The sequence below is a fragment of the Odocoileus virginianus genome, chromosome 14 (assembly GCF_023699985.2).
Source record: "Odocoileus virginianus isolate 20LAN1187 ecotype Illinois chromosome 14, Ovbor_1.2, whole genome shotgun sequence".
Lineage (NCBI taxonomy): Eukaryota > Metazoa > Chordata > Mammalia > Artiodactyla > Cervidae > Odocoileus > Odocoileus virginianus.
This window is the reverse complement of record NC_069687.1, coordinates 12510864-12529739: the sequence shown is the minus strand read 5'-3', so window position 1 is coordinate 12529739 and position 18876 is coordinate 12510864. Positions and strand designations below refer to the sequence as shown.

General features: G+C 50.4%; 1 protein-coding gene across 4 annotated transcripts in view; it reads right to left on the bottom strand.

The window, feature by feature from the left end:
* Window positions 1-18876, bottom strand: part of TRIO (trio Rho guanine nucleotide exchange factor) — a 355050-nt gene that overhangs the window by 83148 nt on the left and 253026 nt on the right. For all 4 annotated transcript variants that reach the window (XM_070476498.1, XM_070476500.1, XM_070476499.1 and 1 more), the window contains exons 32-34: window positions 15980-16122; window positions 15286-15385; window positions 1083-1326 (exon numbers count right to left, since the gene is read on the bottom strand). In XM_070476498.1, coding sequence (XP_070332599.1) covers window positions 1083-1326; window positions 15286-15385; window positions 15980-16122 — 487 coding nt within the window. The remainder of the gene's footprint in view (window positions 1-1082; window positions 1327-15285; window positions 15386-15979; window positions 16123-18876) is intronic.

Sequence of the window (18876 nt, the reverse complement as noted above, 5' to 3'; positions counted from 1 at the left end):
AGCTCCTAAGATGAGAGATTAAGCAACACTATTGAACAGACATAGTGCACGCTGCACATTAAGTTGAAATTCTCTAGCAGCCATCATTTAGTAGTAAGAAGAAACAGGTGGAATTAATTTTAATAGTATATTTTCTTTAATTCATCCTATAAAATAGACTGCCATATCAGCATGTAATGACTATAAAATAATTGTACTTTTTTTTTTCATTTTAAGTCTTATAGTCCAGTGTGCATTCTGTACCTGCAGACCAGCTCAATTCAGACAGGCCCCATTTCAAGTCACATCAGTCCAGCAGTGACCGCACTGAATGTTTAGATAAACAGACTTGCTAGGAGGTCATTACTGACCTGTCCTGACACATGTGGAAAAGCGGCCTTGTGACAGCTGCCTGTGTCTACACAAAGTCCGCAGGCAATGTCAAACGCTGTTTTGTTCAAATACCCTGTTATTTCAGTGGAAAAACATTTCTTTCACAAGCCATCTTGTCAGAGCTTCAGAACCCTGACATGAGCCCTGCCCAACTCAGCTTGCCTCCCTCTTGGGGTCCAGCTGTGTTCCCTCTCCAGGCAGGGAAGTTGGGGGCGGGGGGTGTCTCAGATGCCCCGAGACACTTAACCAGGCTATAAAGAAGGCACGGTTATGCTTCCAGGGCCTGCACACTCGACCGTCTAGTATCTAACACAAACAAAATAACCCACAATGTGAAAACCCGATTAGGGAGACGCTGAACGCGGTCCCGCCCCTCCTACCTCTTTCCCACATCACCTGGAGAACACTGCGTTTCTGTCTGCTCTGTTTATGAATGACGCTGGCTTCCAAGAGAATGGCCCCCTCCCCCTTCTCGAACCTGGGATCTCACAACGTGGTCTGGGGAACCGGGGCGATGGATGCACCGTTATTTCTGAGTGACAAGTGACATCCACAGCCCCCGGTGGATTAAAAAGGCCCAGGGACGCAGTGACGAAGGGCCTGGGCGCCAGTGACCAGCAGGGACGCACCTCTTACGGGGCTGCAGGAAGTGCGGCCGGAAGCCGCGCTGTCATTTCCGGGAGGACGTCATGGTGCCCGCGAACGCCTACCTTTGTGGTTGAAGATGCCCTCCATCTCCATGCTGCTCCTGGAGTGGGCGATGCACAGGGAACCGCAGGGGACCAGGCCCTCGGCCGCGGGCGACCGGTCGGTGGTCCGCACCAGGCACCAGTCGGGCTTGTCGTGGGGCCGCTCCAAGACCTCCACCGTCTGGCCGCGGCGGATGGTGAGCTCGGCGCTATTGCAGGCCGTGAAGTCGTGGATCACCACGGTCAGCTCGCAGCCGCCGGACAGCTGGGGAGGATAGGGCACAGGTCAGCCAGCGCGCCCCCGCCACGGGCCTGCAGCAGGCGAGGCTGGCGCCCAGGCCCAGCTGCGTCAGGGCGCAGGACGCTGGCCGAGTGGGGGCCCTCAAGTTTCCTGTCCCTGAATTCACCTCCTTTCCAAACCAAGGGAACAGCTGGTTTTTTTCCCCCACATTCTAACATATTTTCCAGTGTGTTACACTGTCAGAACCTCAAGGTTTTTCATATGAGTGTCCGAATATTTGCCTGAGACATATTCCCCTCCTCAAAGAGCACCACGGACAGGTGACTCTTGAACAACGTGGGGGTTGGGGTACTGACCCCCTGCGCAGTCAAAAAAATCTGTGCATAACTTTTGACTACCCCCAAACTAGAGGCCTACTGTTGACCAGAAGCCTTACCAATAACAAGAACAGCTGACTAACACATATTTTGCATGCCATGTGCCTTGTGTACTGTATTCTGACAATAAAGCTAGAAAATAAGAAAACATTATTAAGAAAATCATGAGGAAGAGAAAATACATTTATAGCACATATATGTATTTACTGGAAAGAAATGCACGTATTATAAGTGCACCCACACAGTTCAAACCTCTTGTTTGTTTACAGGTCAATATCCTCATTTTTAAGCTTAGGGTGAAGGGGTCCCCAGGTGGCGCTAGTGGTAAAGAACCCACCTGCCAACACAGATGTAAGAGACACAGGTTCGATTCCTGGGTCAGGATCCCCTGAAGGAGGGTGTGGCAACCCACTCCAGTATTCTTGCCTGGAGAATCCCATGGACAGAGGAGCCTGGCGGGCTCCAGTCCATGGGGTCACACAGAGTCGGACACGACTGAGCTGACTTAGCACACAGCACAGCACAGACGAGCACAAACTCTGCTCACAGGCTTTTTGGGGGGGTTGTTATGAGACACGGTGATAAACGAGATGGAGTCCAGACCGGCCTGGTGAGCGTGGAGTGGCCTGGAGACAGCAGGCTCCTGGGCGCCTGGACTGGGAGGTCCCTGCAGAGCAGGGACCCCGGGACCCCGAGACACGTCTGTCTCCAAAACCCTCAGAGCCCTCCCCAGCCCCCACGGCACCTCCCCGACCCTCTGCCCCCACCCCGCCCCACCCCCCAACCACCCCTCCACACGCCGCGTGGACACCGGCTTACGTGCCGCCTGGCTTGTGGCCTGAGAGGCCTTTCTCCTCTTCCTTCCCCTCTCCTCTCAGCTCACTCCCGTTTTCTGGCCAAACTCCTCTTAAGTCTTCGGCCCCCTGAAGCCCACCCACAAACTCCATGATCTCTGCTCCGGAAATAAGGCGCAGGGCCTCTCACGACCGTGGGCTGTCTTCCTGGCCCAGACCGCACACTCCCTGGGGACAACTCACCTGCATGCTCAGCACTGCCCCTCGTACGTTAAGAGTCTCATGACCAGCGCCCCATGTTTGGGCGGTCCCCTCCAGCCCTCCGGTCCGGCCGCCCCAGGCTCAGGCTCCCCCGTGTGTCCCCCGTCCCTACGTGGGGTCCACACCACACCCCCCATGGTGCGTCCCCCGTCTCTGCAGAGCAGTGAGTCTGGGACATGACTCGGGACTCGCCTCCTCCACATCCATGTCTCATCCGGGGCTGCCTGCCGGGTACCACAGTCGACCGCGCCTTCACCCCCCAACGCTGTCAGACTCGGGGGTGTCTGTCTGACTGCCCCCTCCCTCTGCACGCCCACACGGCTCACTTCACTTGGCTTTCTGCACTGGTCTCCTGAGGGGCCGCCTGATCCAGGCTCTCCTTGCAAACCACCTGAACACTGCTGCCAGACGCTCAGATACGCTGTCCTCCTATTCAAGTCTTAGACATACATTCCTTAGCAGAAGATTCAAAGCTCCTGTCACGGGGTCCCAGCCCACTCCCCAAGCACGCTCCATGGCTCCCCGCGTGCCTAACAGCCCGAGCGGCCGTGTCCCCCTTCGGAGGCAGGTCTGGCTGCCCTGTGTCCACGTCCCTCCCACTTCGAGCCCTACCCGCCCAGCTTGTCTCATCTAAGTCCCTGTCAAGTCCCTCTGAGAAGTCGCTCCTCAGATGTGTCTACCATCCTTAGCAACTTTCTCCTTAAACAAATCATGCTGCCTCCATCCTGACATGAGCCATGTCTTGGGTTGCATGTCTGTGTCTGCCCTCAGCACGAGGAAGCAGGTCTGTGTCGCTCTCCTGTGACCCTCCCATGCCCCTTGTGTGAGTGTGTGTCTGCCCTTGGCACCAGGAGGCAGGTCTGTGTTGCTCTCCCCGTGTGTGAGGGCACGCCCATGCCCGTCGGAGGCACCGCTGAGACCCCGAGGCCTAGGGTCGGCGCTCGGCTTCTAAGGGTAAGCTGCCGAAGAGCCCGGGTCGGGCTCTGTGTCCAGCAAGTGGTCACACACTTGCTGGAGTGAAAACGGGAAAACAGGTTTGCTCTATAAATGAAGGCACTGTTTGCAAAGCAAAACAAAACATGGGCTTTTCCTCTGTGGCTTTGGGAGGGAAGTCTGCCTGTGTTCGGTGGGTGATGTGTGCCCGGTTTTCTGCACCCTTTAGGCATCGGCACACAAGAACAAGACGACGGGCGGGGGCTTCGGCGGGCAGAAAAGACACGTCCCCTTCGGCCCCAGCAGAGCTGGGAGCCGTGCCCCCGCCCGGGCTCGCGGCCCTGCAGAGACCGCGGCCGCCTGCCGGCTCTGCTGTGCTCCGTGCTCCCCGCTGCCCTCCTGCTCCAACCAAGCCTTTCTTTCCAGAGCAAGTTCAGATAGTTAGAATAAGAAACACATGTCCACTAGACAACCCCAGAAAGCAAAACAAAACAAAACTCGTCCAAAATAAAGCTTAAATGTCGACAAAAGGAACTCTCTTATGCTAGGCGGCAAAGGACAATTTCTACCAGTAACTGACCGCCCGCTTCTAAAAGTTTACAAACTTTTCTTTGGAAAAACCACGCTGAATCTTTCCTGCTTCTCTGAGAACAATTGATGGGGCTGATGTTACACGGTTAAGGGCAGAGGCCCAGCGTGGAGAAGAATTTCCCTCGTAAAAAAAAAAAAAAAAACACAAAGAAACCCATGTTATGGAAGCGGTTAATCCCTGTAACAAAAAGGAGGAATGTTTCCCATCCCAGGGAAACGTGACCCGTGGACAAGCGGTGGTGAGGAGCCCAGCTCCCCGAGCACCCCCAGCCCACACTTCCTACGGCCCTTTCCTTTGGCTGAGCTCTCCCAGGACATCCACCCGGCCGGCCGTGTGGTCCCGGCGGGTCACCACCCCGGCTCGGCCCTGGGAAGCTCAACTTCAGACACTGCCCCTGCATCACCAGCCTGTGCCTGCCTCCTTCCCCACTGCAGGGGATTTCTCAGGCTGCTCCGGGTTCTGCTGTGGGGGCAGGGTGAGAAGCGAGGACGGGGCGGCCCGGAGGGATGAAGCTGGACGCTCTTTCTGGCTCGGAGTTCCAGCCCCTCGCCCAGTAATCAAAACTATTGGAAACATCTGTGCCCTTGACAGGGCCTGAGAAATGAAAATCAAGCCTGTTCTGACAAAGAACTGCATACTGAGTCAAAATTCTTTTTCAAAGGCTTTAGGGAACTTAGTAACAAAATCTAGTATCAGAAGAATATTTTCAGAGTGCTAGAATTATCGTAAAAAAAAAAAAATCTTTTCAGCACTGCCCCTAAGAATAAGCTGAGTTTTCCCATAAGAATTGCCTGCATGAATTTATAAGAGAAAGATTAAATAGACATTTTCTAGTCCAGAGAAGAGACAACCCGTGAATTTCTGTCTCAGTGTTCATGTTTGAATGTTTTAAACTTATTCCAAAGCTTGTCTTTAAAACCAGGCTTGTTAATTGAAAAAAACAAAACAAACTTTTTTGTATGAAAGACTTAAAAATTTTGAAGTATCAGTGCAAGTCATTATAGCCTTTCAAGTAGAACTCCTAGTAAGTAAGAGTAAACTCCTAGTAAGAAAAAGTTTAGGCTATATATTATACATAATTATATATATATATTTTACATCATTAACAGGGCTTTATTTGCCTGTTTATTTCTACCCGTAGTGACATAATTTCATGACTATGTTGAAGGAGTTACCATTCCATTTATCTAGTTTAGAAATTTACTTTTCCTTTTCAACCATGTTTTGTGAAAGTTTTCACCTTATCTTTTTCACATCTATATATTTTATAGACTTGCATCATGGGCTCCTTACCAAATGTAGCGTAGGATTGTAATTTATGAAAATCTCAATCCCCATGGCATACAGTAACTCTTGTGACATTCTCATTAGAAGATATTTTCCCCCACTATTTCTGTTTTCCACCTTAAAAAAAAATTACATGTGGTGATTAAAAAGCCTGGTAGTAAAACAGTCTTAATTGGAGCACGGGCCTGTGGATATTTTATATTGAAATGCCTCCTCCAAGACCACCTGTGTCCCTCTGGAAAGGCGGCCAGGGGAACTCCAACAACCCAAATGCACGCACAGTTAGCAGAATCAAACCAGAATCACTTTGTCTGAATTCTCTCAATGACTGAAAATGAATAAGCTGCTCTGTTTCACCCAAAAGGAAGGAACACTCGTCGCGTCCCAGGGACCGAACCCAGGACTCTTGCACTGCGGGCAGATTCTTTACCCTCTGTGCTGCAGGCACATGAACCTTTAACAACCACCACACAGAATGGAATTGACTTTTTATGTTTTCTGGAGAAACCATGTTTTACTATTGTCCTTCGCCTGAACCCAGGCAAGGACAGTAACTGAAGCGGAGCTATGGCTGGGGGCTTCTCACCTGCCTCTTGGGCTCCCGCAGCCCCTCCCTGGAGCCCTGTAATGAGGTGTGTTTGTATTCCAAGAACGCACAGCTTGTGAGACAATGGCCAACACCCGGCTCGAATGACCAGCTCCCAAGTGAGCTGTGGGCCAGGCTCCGCCAGAGGAAGAGGGGCTCTTGATGACTCACACAAAGATGGTGTAGCCCTCGCTGCCAGTGAGTCTGCTTCCAGTACCTTAGATTGGCTGCAGGTGGGTGTTGGACCAACTTTCTGAGAGCACTTCGGAGGGAGGGAGGATTCGGGCTAATAAAAGCCACCTCCCCTCCAGGGCAGAGTGTACAACCCTCAAAAGTCACATCCTCCAGTCCAGGACAGCGCGGGCACTCAGAAACTGCACTAAGGGTCTTGCGGTTCTGCGGGAGATTCACATAGAGCAGAGAGTGGTTCCTCAGCTAAAGGGGATTGGAAGGCATGGCTCCGTGAGTGGCTGTGGTTACAAGAGACAGGCCACGCCGGCAGCCAGAACAACCCCCCCAGGACACCCATTACCTACCTTCTTACCCACCCAGCCGCTTGCTCCCTGGACCACTCGGTGGAGGCTGGAGGCTTGGGCTTATCAGCAGCCATCCCAACCATGTGACCACCAGGCCCCTCGCTCACCCCAACCCCAAGGCCAAGTTCACAGGACAAGCCATCACAAAACCTGCTGCTGGGTTTCCAAGAGGACCGCTGTGAGTCTCTTGCACATCTGGGTGAAAAAAATCTGCGAGAACTGAGAAACGGCTAAGATGGCAAAATTGCTATGTTTCTCAGCACCCTCCCCCTGCCAAAGGAAAGAAGGGGGAGAAAGGAAAAAGAAAACAAAAAGAAATCTATGAGAAAAAACTTTTCCCAAAGCAGCAGCTTACCATACCCAACATTTTTTTCAGGAAAGAAACTCTTGGTTCCCCCCCCACCCCCCAAGGAGGTTAACCCTTTCCTCATTAGTAATGTGATCACACACTGGTTTTCGACTTGAAAATAACTTTTGGAAGTCTTCCTTGACTGTGACACACGTGAGATGCAATGGACAGTTACGGTGTCAAGAAACTCAAGACTTCCCTGGTGGTGCAGTGGCTGAGTCCACCTGCCAACGCAGGAGACATGGCTTCTATCCCTGGGGCAGGAAGATCCCACTTGTTTTGGGGCAACTAAGCCCATGTGCCACAACGCCCATGTGCCACAACTACTGAACCTGGGCTCTAGAGTCACAACGACTAAGCCCACGTGCTGCAATGACTGAAGCCCAAGCGCCCGAGAGCCTGTTCTCTGTGACAAGAGGAGCCACTGCAATGAGAAACCTGGGCACTTGGCACCGAAGGATGGCCCCTGCTTGCTACACCTGGAGAAAGCCTGTGCAAAAGCAAGGGAAACCCAGCAAAACCCAGCATGGCCAAAAATAAAAAGGCTAAAACAAAAGCATGCCGAGAAGTTCAACTGGAAAGATATATTTGAAAAGGCAAACTTTAAGTGTGAAAAGCCAGGCAAAGCAGAGAGAAGACAGCTCCCGGGTACCAGGCCTCTGGGCTCTGCAGAAGCTGGATCCATGCCACACCTGCCCTCACTCTGAACATGTCAGAACCAGAGGCACTGGACCGTGCTGGGCAGGTTCTGAGAGCTGAGCTGCGGGGCAGGACTGAGGAGCTTCGCTGACTTAAAAAGCGGGAATAGAAAGGAAGGTCAGAGAGCAGACAGCTGGACCCCGGTGTGCTCCTTTCAATCACAGGTCTGGAAAGCAAGACCACGGGTAGGACAGGGGAGCCCAGAGGAGCCTGCTTGCTGTGTTTGCTGAGTGAGCAGCACTTATCCAGAAACGTTCGTTTGAAAGGCCTCTTTCTTTATCCCCTGAAGAACTAAGGTATAGTAGGCAGGTAACCAGCCGACTGGTTCCCTCCCACAAAAGAAGAGGGAGAATAAACCATTCGCCTTGAGTAGGAATCAAAGATGGGCCACCGTCGTTAACAGTGACTTTGATGGATACTATAACCTTTACATTGAAAAGCACTTCTTGATCCACCACTGTTTTTAGAAACACTTCTGTTGCCGTTATGCCTGAAGTTGTACTTTTGAAAAAATCTGCCTTATCTTAGAACTGAAGCTTTCTACCCTAGCATGGGGCGGACTTTGTTTTTCTGATTAACTCAATTCAGCAAAGACTGCATTCATTTTGTGGCTTTATGGGCGCACTGAAGAAACTTGTTAAAAATTATACAAAGCCACAGTCACTTGGAAAGATAGAGGGAACCAATGCCAGGTGCTACCCTCGCCAGGCTGCCAGCAGGGAGGGTGTCCCCTGATCGTTCCTGCAGGGCAGCACCCGGCCTGGGCTGCACAGGGGGTGATGGATGGCCTCACACCTGGGGATGCACGGATCAACCTTGTGAAGAGCACGGAGTCATCACCATACACGAGTGCGGCTGATACGGAAGGACTGAAGAAGAGAACGTTGGGAAAACGTCTCAAGCGAGAGACTCCCCTTCTTCAGAGGCTGCCCATTCAGTATGTGGTCAGTGTTTACTGCAGAGACACCAAGATGCGAAAGTCCAGGTGCTAAATCTGAGCAGTTTACCTTTAGCACAGCTTCAGGCTTCTAACGAACACAGCTTCTAAATCCACTGCAATCAAGAGTGCTCAGCTAATGGATACGGAAGTTGTAGTACAAGTACACAGTGGAATATTATTCAACTATAAAAAGGAACACATCTGAGTCAGTTCTAATGAGGTGGACGAACCCAGAGCCTGTCATACAGAGTGAAGTCGGTCAGGAAGAGAAAGACAATGCCGTATATTAACACATACGTGTGGAGTCTAGAGGGCCTCCCCGGTGGCTCAGAGGTAAAGAATCAGCCTTCAATGCAGGAGTTGCAGGAGATGCAGGTTCAGTCCCAGGGTCAGGGAAGATCCCCTGGAGGAGAAAATAGCCACCCACTCCAGTATTCGTGCCTGGACAATCTCATGAACAGAGGAGCCTGGTGGGCTATAGTCCATAGGGTTGCAAAGAGTTAGGCACAACTAAAGTGACTTGGCATGCATGCGTGGATGATATCTAGAAAGATAGTACTGATGATGCGACTTGCATGGCAGCGAAGGAGACACAGACGTTTTGGATACAGTAGGGGAAGGAGAGGGTGGGATGATATGAGCAAATAGCATTGAAACATATACACACCATGTGTAAAACAGATTACCAGTGGGAGTTCAGAGGATGATGAAGGGAACCCAAGGCCAGTGCTCTGTGATAGCCTAGAGGGGTGGGATGGGCGGTTCCAGAGGGAGGGGACATGTGTACCTGATGCCCATGCACGTTGATGTACCGCAAAAGTCATCACAATAAAGTAATTATGCTGTAATTAAAAAAATTTTTTTAAATAAAACAACAAAAAAGCGCTCATTAAGAGGCCACTGTATAGCGATTGCAACAGCAAATAATGAGTGGCTGAGAAGGAGGCGCTTTTTCAGATGAAGACACAGTCATAGCTAAAACCTATGCAGCACTCAGGACATGCAAGGCACTGTTCTAAATGCACACTTTTAATACTCACATTCCTGGAGTGGGGAGCAGTATTGTCCGCTTTTACAGATGAGGAAACTGAGGTGCAGAGGCTGCTGAGAAGCAGAGAGAGGCCTGGCTAGGGAGCCCCTCCCTGCTCAGCTGTGTCTGACTCTTTGCAACTCCATGGTCTGTATCCTGCCAGGCTCCTCTGTCCATGGAATTCTCCAGGCACGAATACTGGATTGGGTTGCCATTTCCTCCTCCAGAGGTATCTTCCTGACCCAGGGATCGGACCTGCATCTTCTGCATTGCAGGCAGATCCTTCCCCCTCTGAGCCGCCAGGGAAGCCCAATCATCTGCCGCTGGATGTTAAAGACTTTGCTTGCTCTACTCTTGTCACCCTCTGGGCAGAGCTAGGACTCTGATGCCCGGGAATTAAAACTATGTGCTGTCAACGGAAAGGTTTCTGGATGGAGTGACTCAATTTCATGCCTACGTGGGCAAGTCCACGGGAGGCCCTGGCAAAGCCACCCGGTGGGGCGGATGCTCTGAGTCAAGGCTCCCTCTTGCGTCTGGCAGCTTCAGCAGAGGGGAGAGCCTGAGCTTAGGGGGGCTGGCACACAGGCCAGGTATGTGAGCAGTAAGGCTGAATGCAATCGGGAGGTACTTCCTAAGAAGGCTGGACGCAGGTTTCCTTTCTTAAAAACGTGAATCAGCCACATTTTAAAATGTACTGGCATTAATTACTTTATATACTGCCACAGCACTACAACCTGTGTAAACCTGTCCAAGTTCCTATGGTGGAGACTATCACTTCCCAGAGGTTTATTGACTTTTTAAACTACATAAAATTTCATAACCCCAATGTAGCACTAAATACACTTCATGAAAAATAACTGAAACCGTTTATTTTTCTAAATGTGTGGACTCATACATTTACATCACAAGCTTAGGGCAGAGGATGCCAAGTACCAACCGCAAGTGACTGTCTCGCTCATTACAAATAAGACCTGCGTGGCCTTAGCCCTGAAGAAGGCTCACACCCAGCCCGCTGCTGGCCTGGGCCCCTTTCCCGTAGGCTGCCCTGGCTTGCCTTGGCTGCTTTTTCCACCCCGACTTCAAGATGCTTTGTTCTATAACAGCCTATGTTTGACGCTCAAATTTTGTATTTTCCTTATATGTATATAAATTTTTGTTATATGAAGCAAACCACAAGACTAATAAAGAGGATAGAAGGAAAAAAATATTAAAAAATGTTCCTTTAATATGCTATAAGTATGTAGCTTATACTCAGCTCGAGTGTGAAATAACAGGGTGTAGAGCCACAGGTAATTAAACCCATGTTCTGCTTCTGGCTCCCTCTCTCTGCTGCTGGGCGGCCCCGTGAGGGTCATCAGGCCTCCCCCGTCCCCTTGGTGCCCTGGAGGCTTCTCCTCCCTACCTCCGGGAGGCAAGCTCAGGACAAATGAGGTAAGAATCTGGCAAGCATCTGATTCCTTTGGAACCCAAATCATAATTTCATGAGATCGCTTTATCAGCACAATAGCATTGAGATGAGCAGGAATCAGTGTTGAACTTACATCTGAGACAGAGAGATGGCCTGTTTCAAAACCGACATTTCAAGGAAAGAAAGGTCCTCGTGGGGACCCATGGTCTGCATCGGTTAACGGTGTCCCCTGGAAAGTGGGGGTCTCCGGCCCCTCCTTCACAGACTCAAAACCTTTTGCGCCTCGTCTGAGAGTCACTACAGCTCTGGGCAGATAACTTTTCCTCAAGAATTCTCCAAGAGGCCAAGTCAAAAACATCCCCCCACCCAGTTTCTGAAAGGGAACCAAACTCCATGATAACAACTAACTCATAACAGACATCGTAAATGAGGTCCAAGAGGCAGAATATGGTTAAGTAACTGTGCTTGCCAGATCTATCTGCCTCTGTCAGCAGAGGCTGTTTAAACTTGAAATATGGAGGGCGGGAAGAACCTTGAGACATACAAAAAGTTAACTGTCTCAGAGATAAGAGGAGGGTTTTCTGGCTAAGCCCAGTTCAGTGCAACAGTGCATTTTACAAACTGACTCAGAAAAGGAGGCTGTTTCCTAAATGTATCCTCCTGAGTCATCAACTGACCCTGAAATGTTCTATCAGAGAAGTACAGACAGAGAGATGGCTGCAAGAAGAAAGCAGAGAACACGCATGTGCAGGCCCGTGTGTGTGTGTGTGGTCGCAGACACGGGCCGTGCCCTGTATGAGGCTCCAGGGGTATGGCCCCTCCAAACCCCACGCATCCACGCGGCTCGTTCTCCTGAATGCAGAGGCCAGAGCGAAAGGAGACAGACTCCTGCAGTCCCACGGCCTCAGGAGGCCATGTCAGCCCTCTGGCGTACTGCTGAGCCTACTGGAGACCTGTGGCCTCAACGAGGGGCGTTAACACACGCCACCGCCGCTGCAGTCAACAGCTTTGGCGTGTCACTACCCATGCTTCAGAGTCATGAGGACGTTCGGCTGAGAATGAGGCCACTGTCTCCGCGGCCCCGGGGCCATAGGCTGCAGAAGTGGCCCTGGGGGCGGGTGGGGGTTCGGAAGGAAGTTCAGAGATCGGGTATGAGAGGAGGTAACTGGTGAATTACCTTCAGGGATAAGACACTTACAAGGCGGCTCTTTAATAATTCTAATACCCCAGTAGATCCCCAGTGTAAAATGACTAATCTCTGCAAACCCATGCTTCTGTGAGTGTTTGATTCCTTCTCTCTCATAAGGCACTAGAACTTGCTGCCTTAAAAGCAACACTTCCTAGGACAATGTCTTATTTTTCTACAGGAGCTGTGCAGGCTCGATTCTGAGTTCCTAGAGGCCTATTCCAAGCAGAACGGGTGAACTTTTCCCAACTCCAGGACGGAGCTTTATTTCTGAGGTAAACCTCCTGTGGACGCCTGTCAACTGCAGGTCAGGGGATGGGGCGCCCGGGGCCCCCGGTTCTGTGGGGGGGCCAGAGGCACGGCCTGGCACCGGGCGCTGCACCTCAGAGTCAGGGGCTGGAGAACCAGGAGCCCCCCTTACCAGATGCAGGGGTTACTTCCCAACTCTCACCACCACCCATCTGCACAGAAACCGCCAGAGAGAAACAAAGTTACCTTTCTTCTGGAACCAATCCCCTGAAAAGCCCTGAACATCCTTTCCAAAAGGCCAAACTTTTTACAGGTGTGTTTCTCTGGCAATTTCACTCAAATAACTTATTTTTAGAAGAGACTTTACATACACAGGTATGTATGTATAGCTAGCACCTTGTTTTTATAGGATCTTAGTTCCCAGCCCAGGGATTGAACCCACGCCCTCAGCAGGGAAAGTGCTGTGTCCTCGACACCAGGCTGCTAGGGAATTCCCTAAAAAAGTACACTTTTAAACTCAGATAGACCCAGACCAGATCCATGAGAGAATATCCGGGAAGACTGAGTTTGGGGCCTGGTGGGCCCCCGGCGGGGGTGTGATGCTCAGCCTCAGGGTGGGGGTCTGTGAGTGGGTCTGGATGAAGGCGGCTGGTCCCCTCGGTATGAGCCACGGTTATTTCGGACTTTTCCTTCAGGTGGAAGTCTTGTGCAACTGTTTAGATAACCCAACTACCTCAATTAGTACTTTTTTTTAAAAGAAAATACTTGGGATTACTCTAAAGAAAAATGTCCAAGTTCAATTTATTTTCTTAACTGCAAGACTACGGGTGGGGCTGCAGAGAGAGGCTATTAGGCACCGAATGCCTGAATAGCTCATTTATCTTATTCCTTGTTATTACTACTGGCGAGAAATACTTCCTGAATGTAATACACTGAGCTCGGAACAAAATCAAATGAGACACTGTTTTTTTTTTTTTTGTTGTTCTCCAATCCTGGTACTCGAAGCAAGTCTAAGTTCTGGGACTTATTACTTAGTGAAGTCAAAAAGGAGGCTGGGAAAGAGCTAATTACTCAAATTAGAAGGATTCTGAAAAATGAAAGCGGCAAGGAAAACAACATTTTTAAACCTACTTACTTCTGTCCTGGAAACAACAGTCAATTCCGTGAATTCTTCTGCAAAGCTGAGTGAGAAAAAAGCCATCTCTGGGCCCTGAGACCAGCTGTGGGAAGCAGCCCCAGTGCCGGGCTCTCTCCTTTGACAGCAGTCGTTCCCGAGAGATGGGAGGTTGGGGCGGTGAGTGGGCTGTCGCTGAGCACACACAGACCCTAGATCCTGGGACTCGTGTGGGGAAGTCCAGAGTCAAACACTAAGAAACTACCCAGGAATCCTGAACCGATGGCAAGTTCAGTGAAACCCTTGAGTTAAAAGAGTGAGAGTCGCTCAGCTGTGTCTGACTCTTTGCAACCCCATGGTCTATACGATCCATGGAATTCTCCAGGCCAGAATACTGGAGTGGGTAGCCTCTCCCTTCTCCAGGGGATCTTCCCAACCCAGGGATCGAACCCAGGTCTCCCGCATTGCAGGCAGATTCTTTACCAGTTTAGCCACCAGGGAAGCCCAAGAATGCTGGAGTGGGTAGCCTATCCCTTCTCCAGATTTTCCTGATCCAGGAATTGAACCGGGGTCTCCTGCATTGCGGGAGGATTCTTTTCCAATTGAGCTATGAGCAAAGTCCAGTGAAACCCCTGCTGCTGCTGCTACGTCGCTTCAGTCATGTCCGACTCTGTGAGACCCCGTAGACGGCAGCCCACCAGGCATCCCCGTCCCTGGGATTCTCCGGACAAGAACACTGGAGTGGGTTGCCATTTCCTTCTCCAATGCGTGAAAGTGAAAAGTGAAAGTGAAGTTGCTCAGTTGTGTCAGACTCTTCGAGACCCCATGGACTGCAGTCCACCAGGCTCCTCCGTCCATGGGATTTTCCAGGCAGGAGTACTGGAGTGGGGTGCCACTGCCTACTCTGAATGAAACCCCTACTTGCCGTTAAATAATTTGTTTCAAGAACCTGGTCTGGTCCTCTAGAAAGTGAACCGGGCAGGTGTTCCTCTCGGTAGGGACAGAGGACCCTGGGGACATCAGTGTCCTCCACTGGCTTTTACAGGGTCCTCTAATCACCTGTGTATCACGTAAGCTCCGGCGTCCAACTTCTTCTATCGGTTTGTTTTGTAGGTTTATTGATTTTTATCAAGACAGGATCACGGGACTCTCCAGGCCACTGCTGTAGAAGGTGAAATCTGGACTTCTCTGATGCACATCAGATCCCCGCTCCTGGTGGTCAGCACAGGTGCAGGACCAGCCTGGGGCCTCCTGGTGGTCAGTCCATGGCGACTCAAGGCCTCCCCCACCCCCTGCAGATCCCACTGCTGCTGCTTCAGTCAGAGCAGCGCCGCTTTTATGCACCAGGGCTCTGTGTAAGATTTAATTTCAGACAATAGGGTCTTCTGCTTAATATAAAATAAAAAAGCGTAAACACACGACCTAAGGACACTCGCACAGAAAGCCACACAACGGCACTGGAGAGGACGAGTGATTTTTTTTCTGAATCCTCAGGGTTCAAGTCCTCTCATCCTGACACTCCGTCTTTGCTCCTGGCACCCCTCGTAACCCATGGTAACTGTCTGAAACGCTGATGACAGACTGTCCGTCACAGAGACTGGCTTCACGCACCTCCCCCAAGAAAGGGCTGGCTCCTGCTCACCTTGTCGCTGTCCAGAGTGTTCTGAGACGTCCGGGAGGCGATTGAAATCGTATCGGGCTGGCTGCTGCCGTCTCCTTGGCTGTCCAAATCCTCTCCATCCCTGGAGACACAAAGATGCAGATTCCTGACACTGCTGGGTCTGCGCCTCAAGACTGGTGAAGAGTGTGCATCAGACAGTGGACGGAGAACAGATTTGTTCAAAGAAGTGGGAATCGGTCTGTATGGTTGCGGCTGATATTAACATTGATGATGGCCGATCACTCTTCAGAGAGGACAGGCTTTGTGTTGGACCCTGGGCTGCGTGTCTACCATCTACCACCGCACTTAGTTCTCCCAGGGATCAAATACAGTTGAAATGGTCAGTGCCATTTTAGAGACAAGAAGCAAACACGTGTAGATGCTACATGACTCGTCCAAGGTCACAGACACTATTCACACATGCACATGGATTAACAGTTGGTTGGAAAAGGGAGAAAATTAGGGATGTGCATGTAGACTTTCATTGGCTTTAAGGTGAAGGAGGCTGTCTTGATAAAGCAATTTCATCAGGAAGAATGATACTATGTATGAAGTGTATTTAAAAAGAACATTCCTCAAAATGTTTGAGAAAAATGATTTTTAAAAACTAGTTAACACTGCCTTACTCCTGCCCTTAAATAAATACCAACTTGGAAAAACGTCCCCAGACACTGACCTCCTTCCCTTCTGTCTCGTAGCTGGAGCTGTTTTTGGGATGTGGATGGGCTCCTTCAGGGCGCCTTTCAGGTGGATGGTCCTTTCCTGGATCACCTCCCGGATATGCTTGATCCAGTCCTGCTTGTTCTCGATACTGGAGGCCTGGAGAGAGGGTAAGAACTGGTCAGGGTACTGCAATGACTGCACTCAGGTCCCCACATTCCGTGAGTTGTTTATTTAAAACTTAACTTTTCAGCAGAAAAGCAACCACATCCTGTATTTAACATGCCACCCAATAAATGACCCTAATTTTGAATATTCTGTCATCTGGACCGTTTTCATTCTGTGTAGTGTTGATGGTATTCTGGATCTCTGAATAGTCTAGCAATTGATCACTTCCCAGCTCCAAGACTTTTTAAGCAGCCTTGGGTAAATTCTAGGAAAACAGAGCTGCCCCCAAACCCAACTGTCCTGAGGTCCTTTAGGCAGATAAGTGGCCCGTGGTCCTTGGAGCACCGGGAGCAACCTGAACCAGCGCCCTCCCGTCCCACCCACCTCGCCCCTTGGACTCACGATCAACAGGCGCAGCTGCACCGATTCTCAACTTGCACCCGTTCCCCACCCCCACTCGCACCCTATGGAGTCGGGCCTCCCTAATCCTCCTGCCTAAAGGAGGACCCATAGCCTGGACATGTTAGAAATGTACCCAAGGTCACACTGCCAGTAGGTGAAGAGGCCAGCATTCCTGGGGGTGGACATTCACTCACACACACCCATCCCCTCAAACTCTGCCTGAATCCACCATATGTTAGGCTGCTGGGATAAACCAGGGCAGCCTACTGTAGCCAGTTACATATGGTGGACTTCCCCCAACTCCACTGCATCGCTGGACAAAGGTTCTCTGGAAAGGACACATCACAGACACTCAACAGGCACTGACTGAATGAACACATATGGCATCACAGTTTCCAGATTTTTCTTTCAAGGTGCCTCAAAGGAGGTAGGCTTTTTTTTTCTTTCCCCCTCCCTTTTTACATGACCTGGACCTTAGCAACAGTTTTTAATTTCCTTACGGAAAACATCCACCTCCTATGATATAAGCATAATTCCCTGCAAATGATTACAACAATCGTCAGTGGGATTATGCATGAGATCAGGCAGGGAGGGGAACCCAAGCATTTTCTCATGGTGGACCTTGTTTTTGTCAAGGCCCATGCTGGGAAAGGAAATTAAGACTGAGAACTCTCTTTCTAAATATATTTTAACTGGAGGATGTGTCTTCTCAGTTGAGGGAAAATTGAGGGAAATAAATGAAGGACAGAAGGAGCCTCTTGCTTCTCTTCCCAGATCGGATGTCAGGAGAGCAGTAAAACCCACCTCTCCTGGGGAGGGAGGCAGAAAGATTAGGCAGCTGGGGAGTCTGTGCATGAAGTAAGTGTCTCAGGATGGAAACTGTGAACGACATGGAACTGTTGGAATTTACATGCCTGATACAGATGTTTGGGAGGTTAAACGAAGGGAAGTGACTGAGAGAGAACATCTGGCAGGGTTTCAACAACAGAGGAGATCCATACCATGGTTCAGCAATAAAGAAGATCCCAATCATTTAAATAAAGCAAACCTAGCATTACATTTATGGAGAGCAATTCTCCTAAACTTGAAGAAATTAAACGCGGAAAAAAGGTACCAATTTTTCAGAAACAGTAAAAGAAAGATAACGCAGCTGAAGGACTAAATAAACCAGTCAATCGTACAGGAAATCAACCCTGAATATTCACTGGAAGGACTGATGCTGAAACTGAAGCTTCAATACGTGGGCCACCTGATGGGAAGAGCCAACTCACTGGAAAAGACCCTCATGCTGGGAAAGACTGAAGGCAGGAGGAGAAGGGGGCAACAGAGGATGAGACGGCTGGATGGCATCACTGACTCAAGTGGCCACGGGCCACTTGTCTGCCTAAAGGACATGAGTTTGAGCAAACTCCGGGGGACAGCAAAAGACAGGGAAGCCTGGCATGCTGTGGTCCCGTGGGGTCACAAAGAGTTGGATACAACTTAGCATCTGAACAACAACAACAAAGGTCCCACTTGGTTAGGAGAAGGGAAAAACCTGTTTCATACTCTCAGTAGTCTCAATCTGTTTAAGAAAGGATTTAGAAATAAAATTCTCCTTTTCAGACTATAAAAGTGAAAAAAGGTCATAATTTGTTCTACAGCTACTGGGCCATCACCATCACTGTCGTGACCACCGTTACTGCCCACTGCCGCTACTGGGCTTCCCCAGTGACTGAGACGGTGAAGAATCTCTGCAGTGCAGGAGACCCAGGTTCAAGGCCTGGGTCGGGGAGATCCCCTGGGGAAGGAAATGGCAACCTACTCCAGGATTCTTGCCTGGAGAATCCCATGGACAGAGGAGCCTGGCGGGCGACAGTCCCTGGGGTCGCACAGAGTCAGACACGACTGAGTGATGAACAGTTTCAGGTTTTCACCACCACCCATCATGGGCTTCCCTGGTGGCTCAGCTGGTAAAGAACCCACCTGCAATGCTGGAGGCCTGGGTTCCATCCTTGGGTTGGGAAGATCCCCTGGAGGAGGGAATGGCTACCCGCTCTGGTATTCTGGCCTGGAGAATTCCAAGACTATACAATCCATGGGGTCGCAATGAGTCGGACACGACTGGGCAACTTGCACTTCACACCACCATCTACTCCCTCATCACCACTTATACTGTAACGACCACCACCGCTAAAACAGCCACCTCCTCCACCATCCCTACCACTGTCTACACCCTCACCAGCATCTACTGCATAACCACCACCACCACTAAAATACCCACCACCACCACCACCTCCACCAGCATCTCCACCCTCACCACCATCCCTACCACCCTCTACACTCTCACCAACATCTACTGCA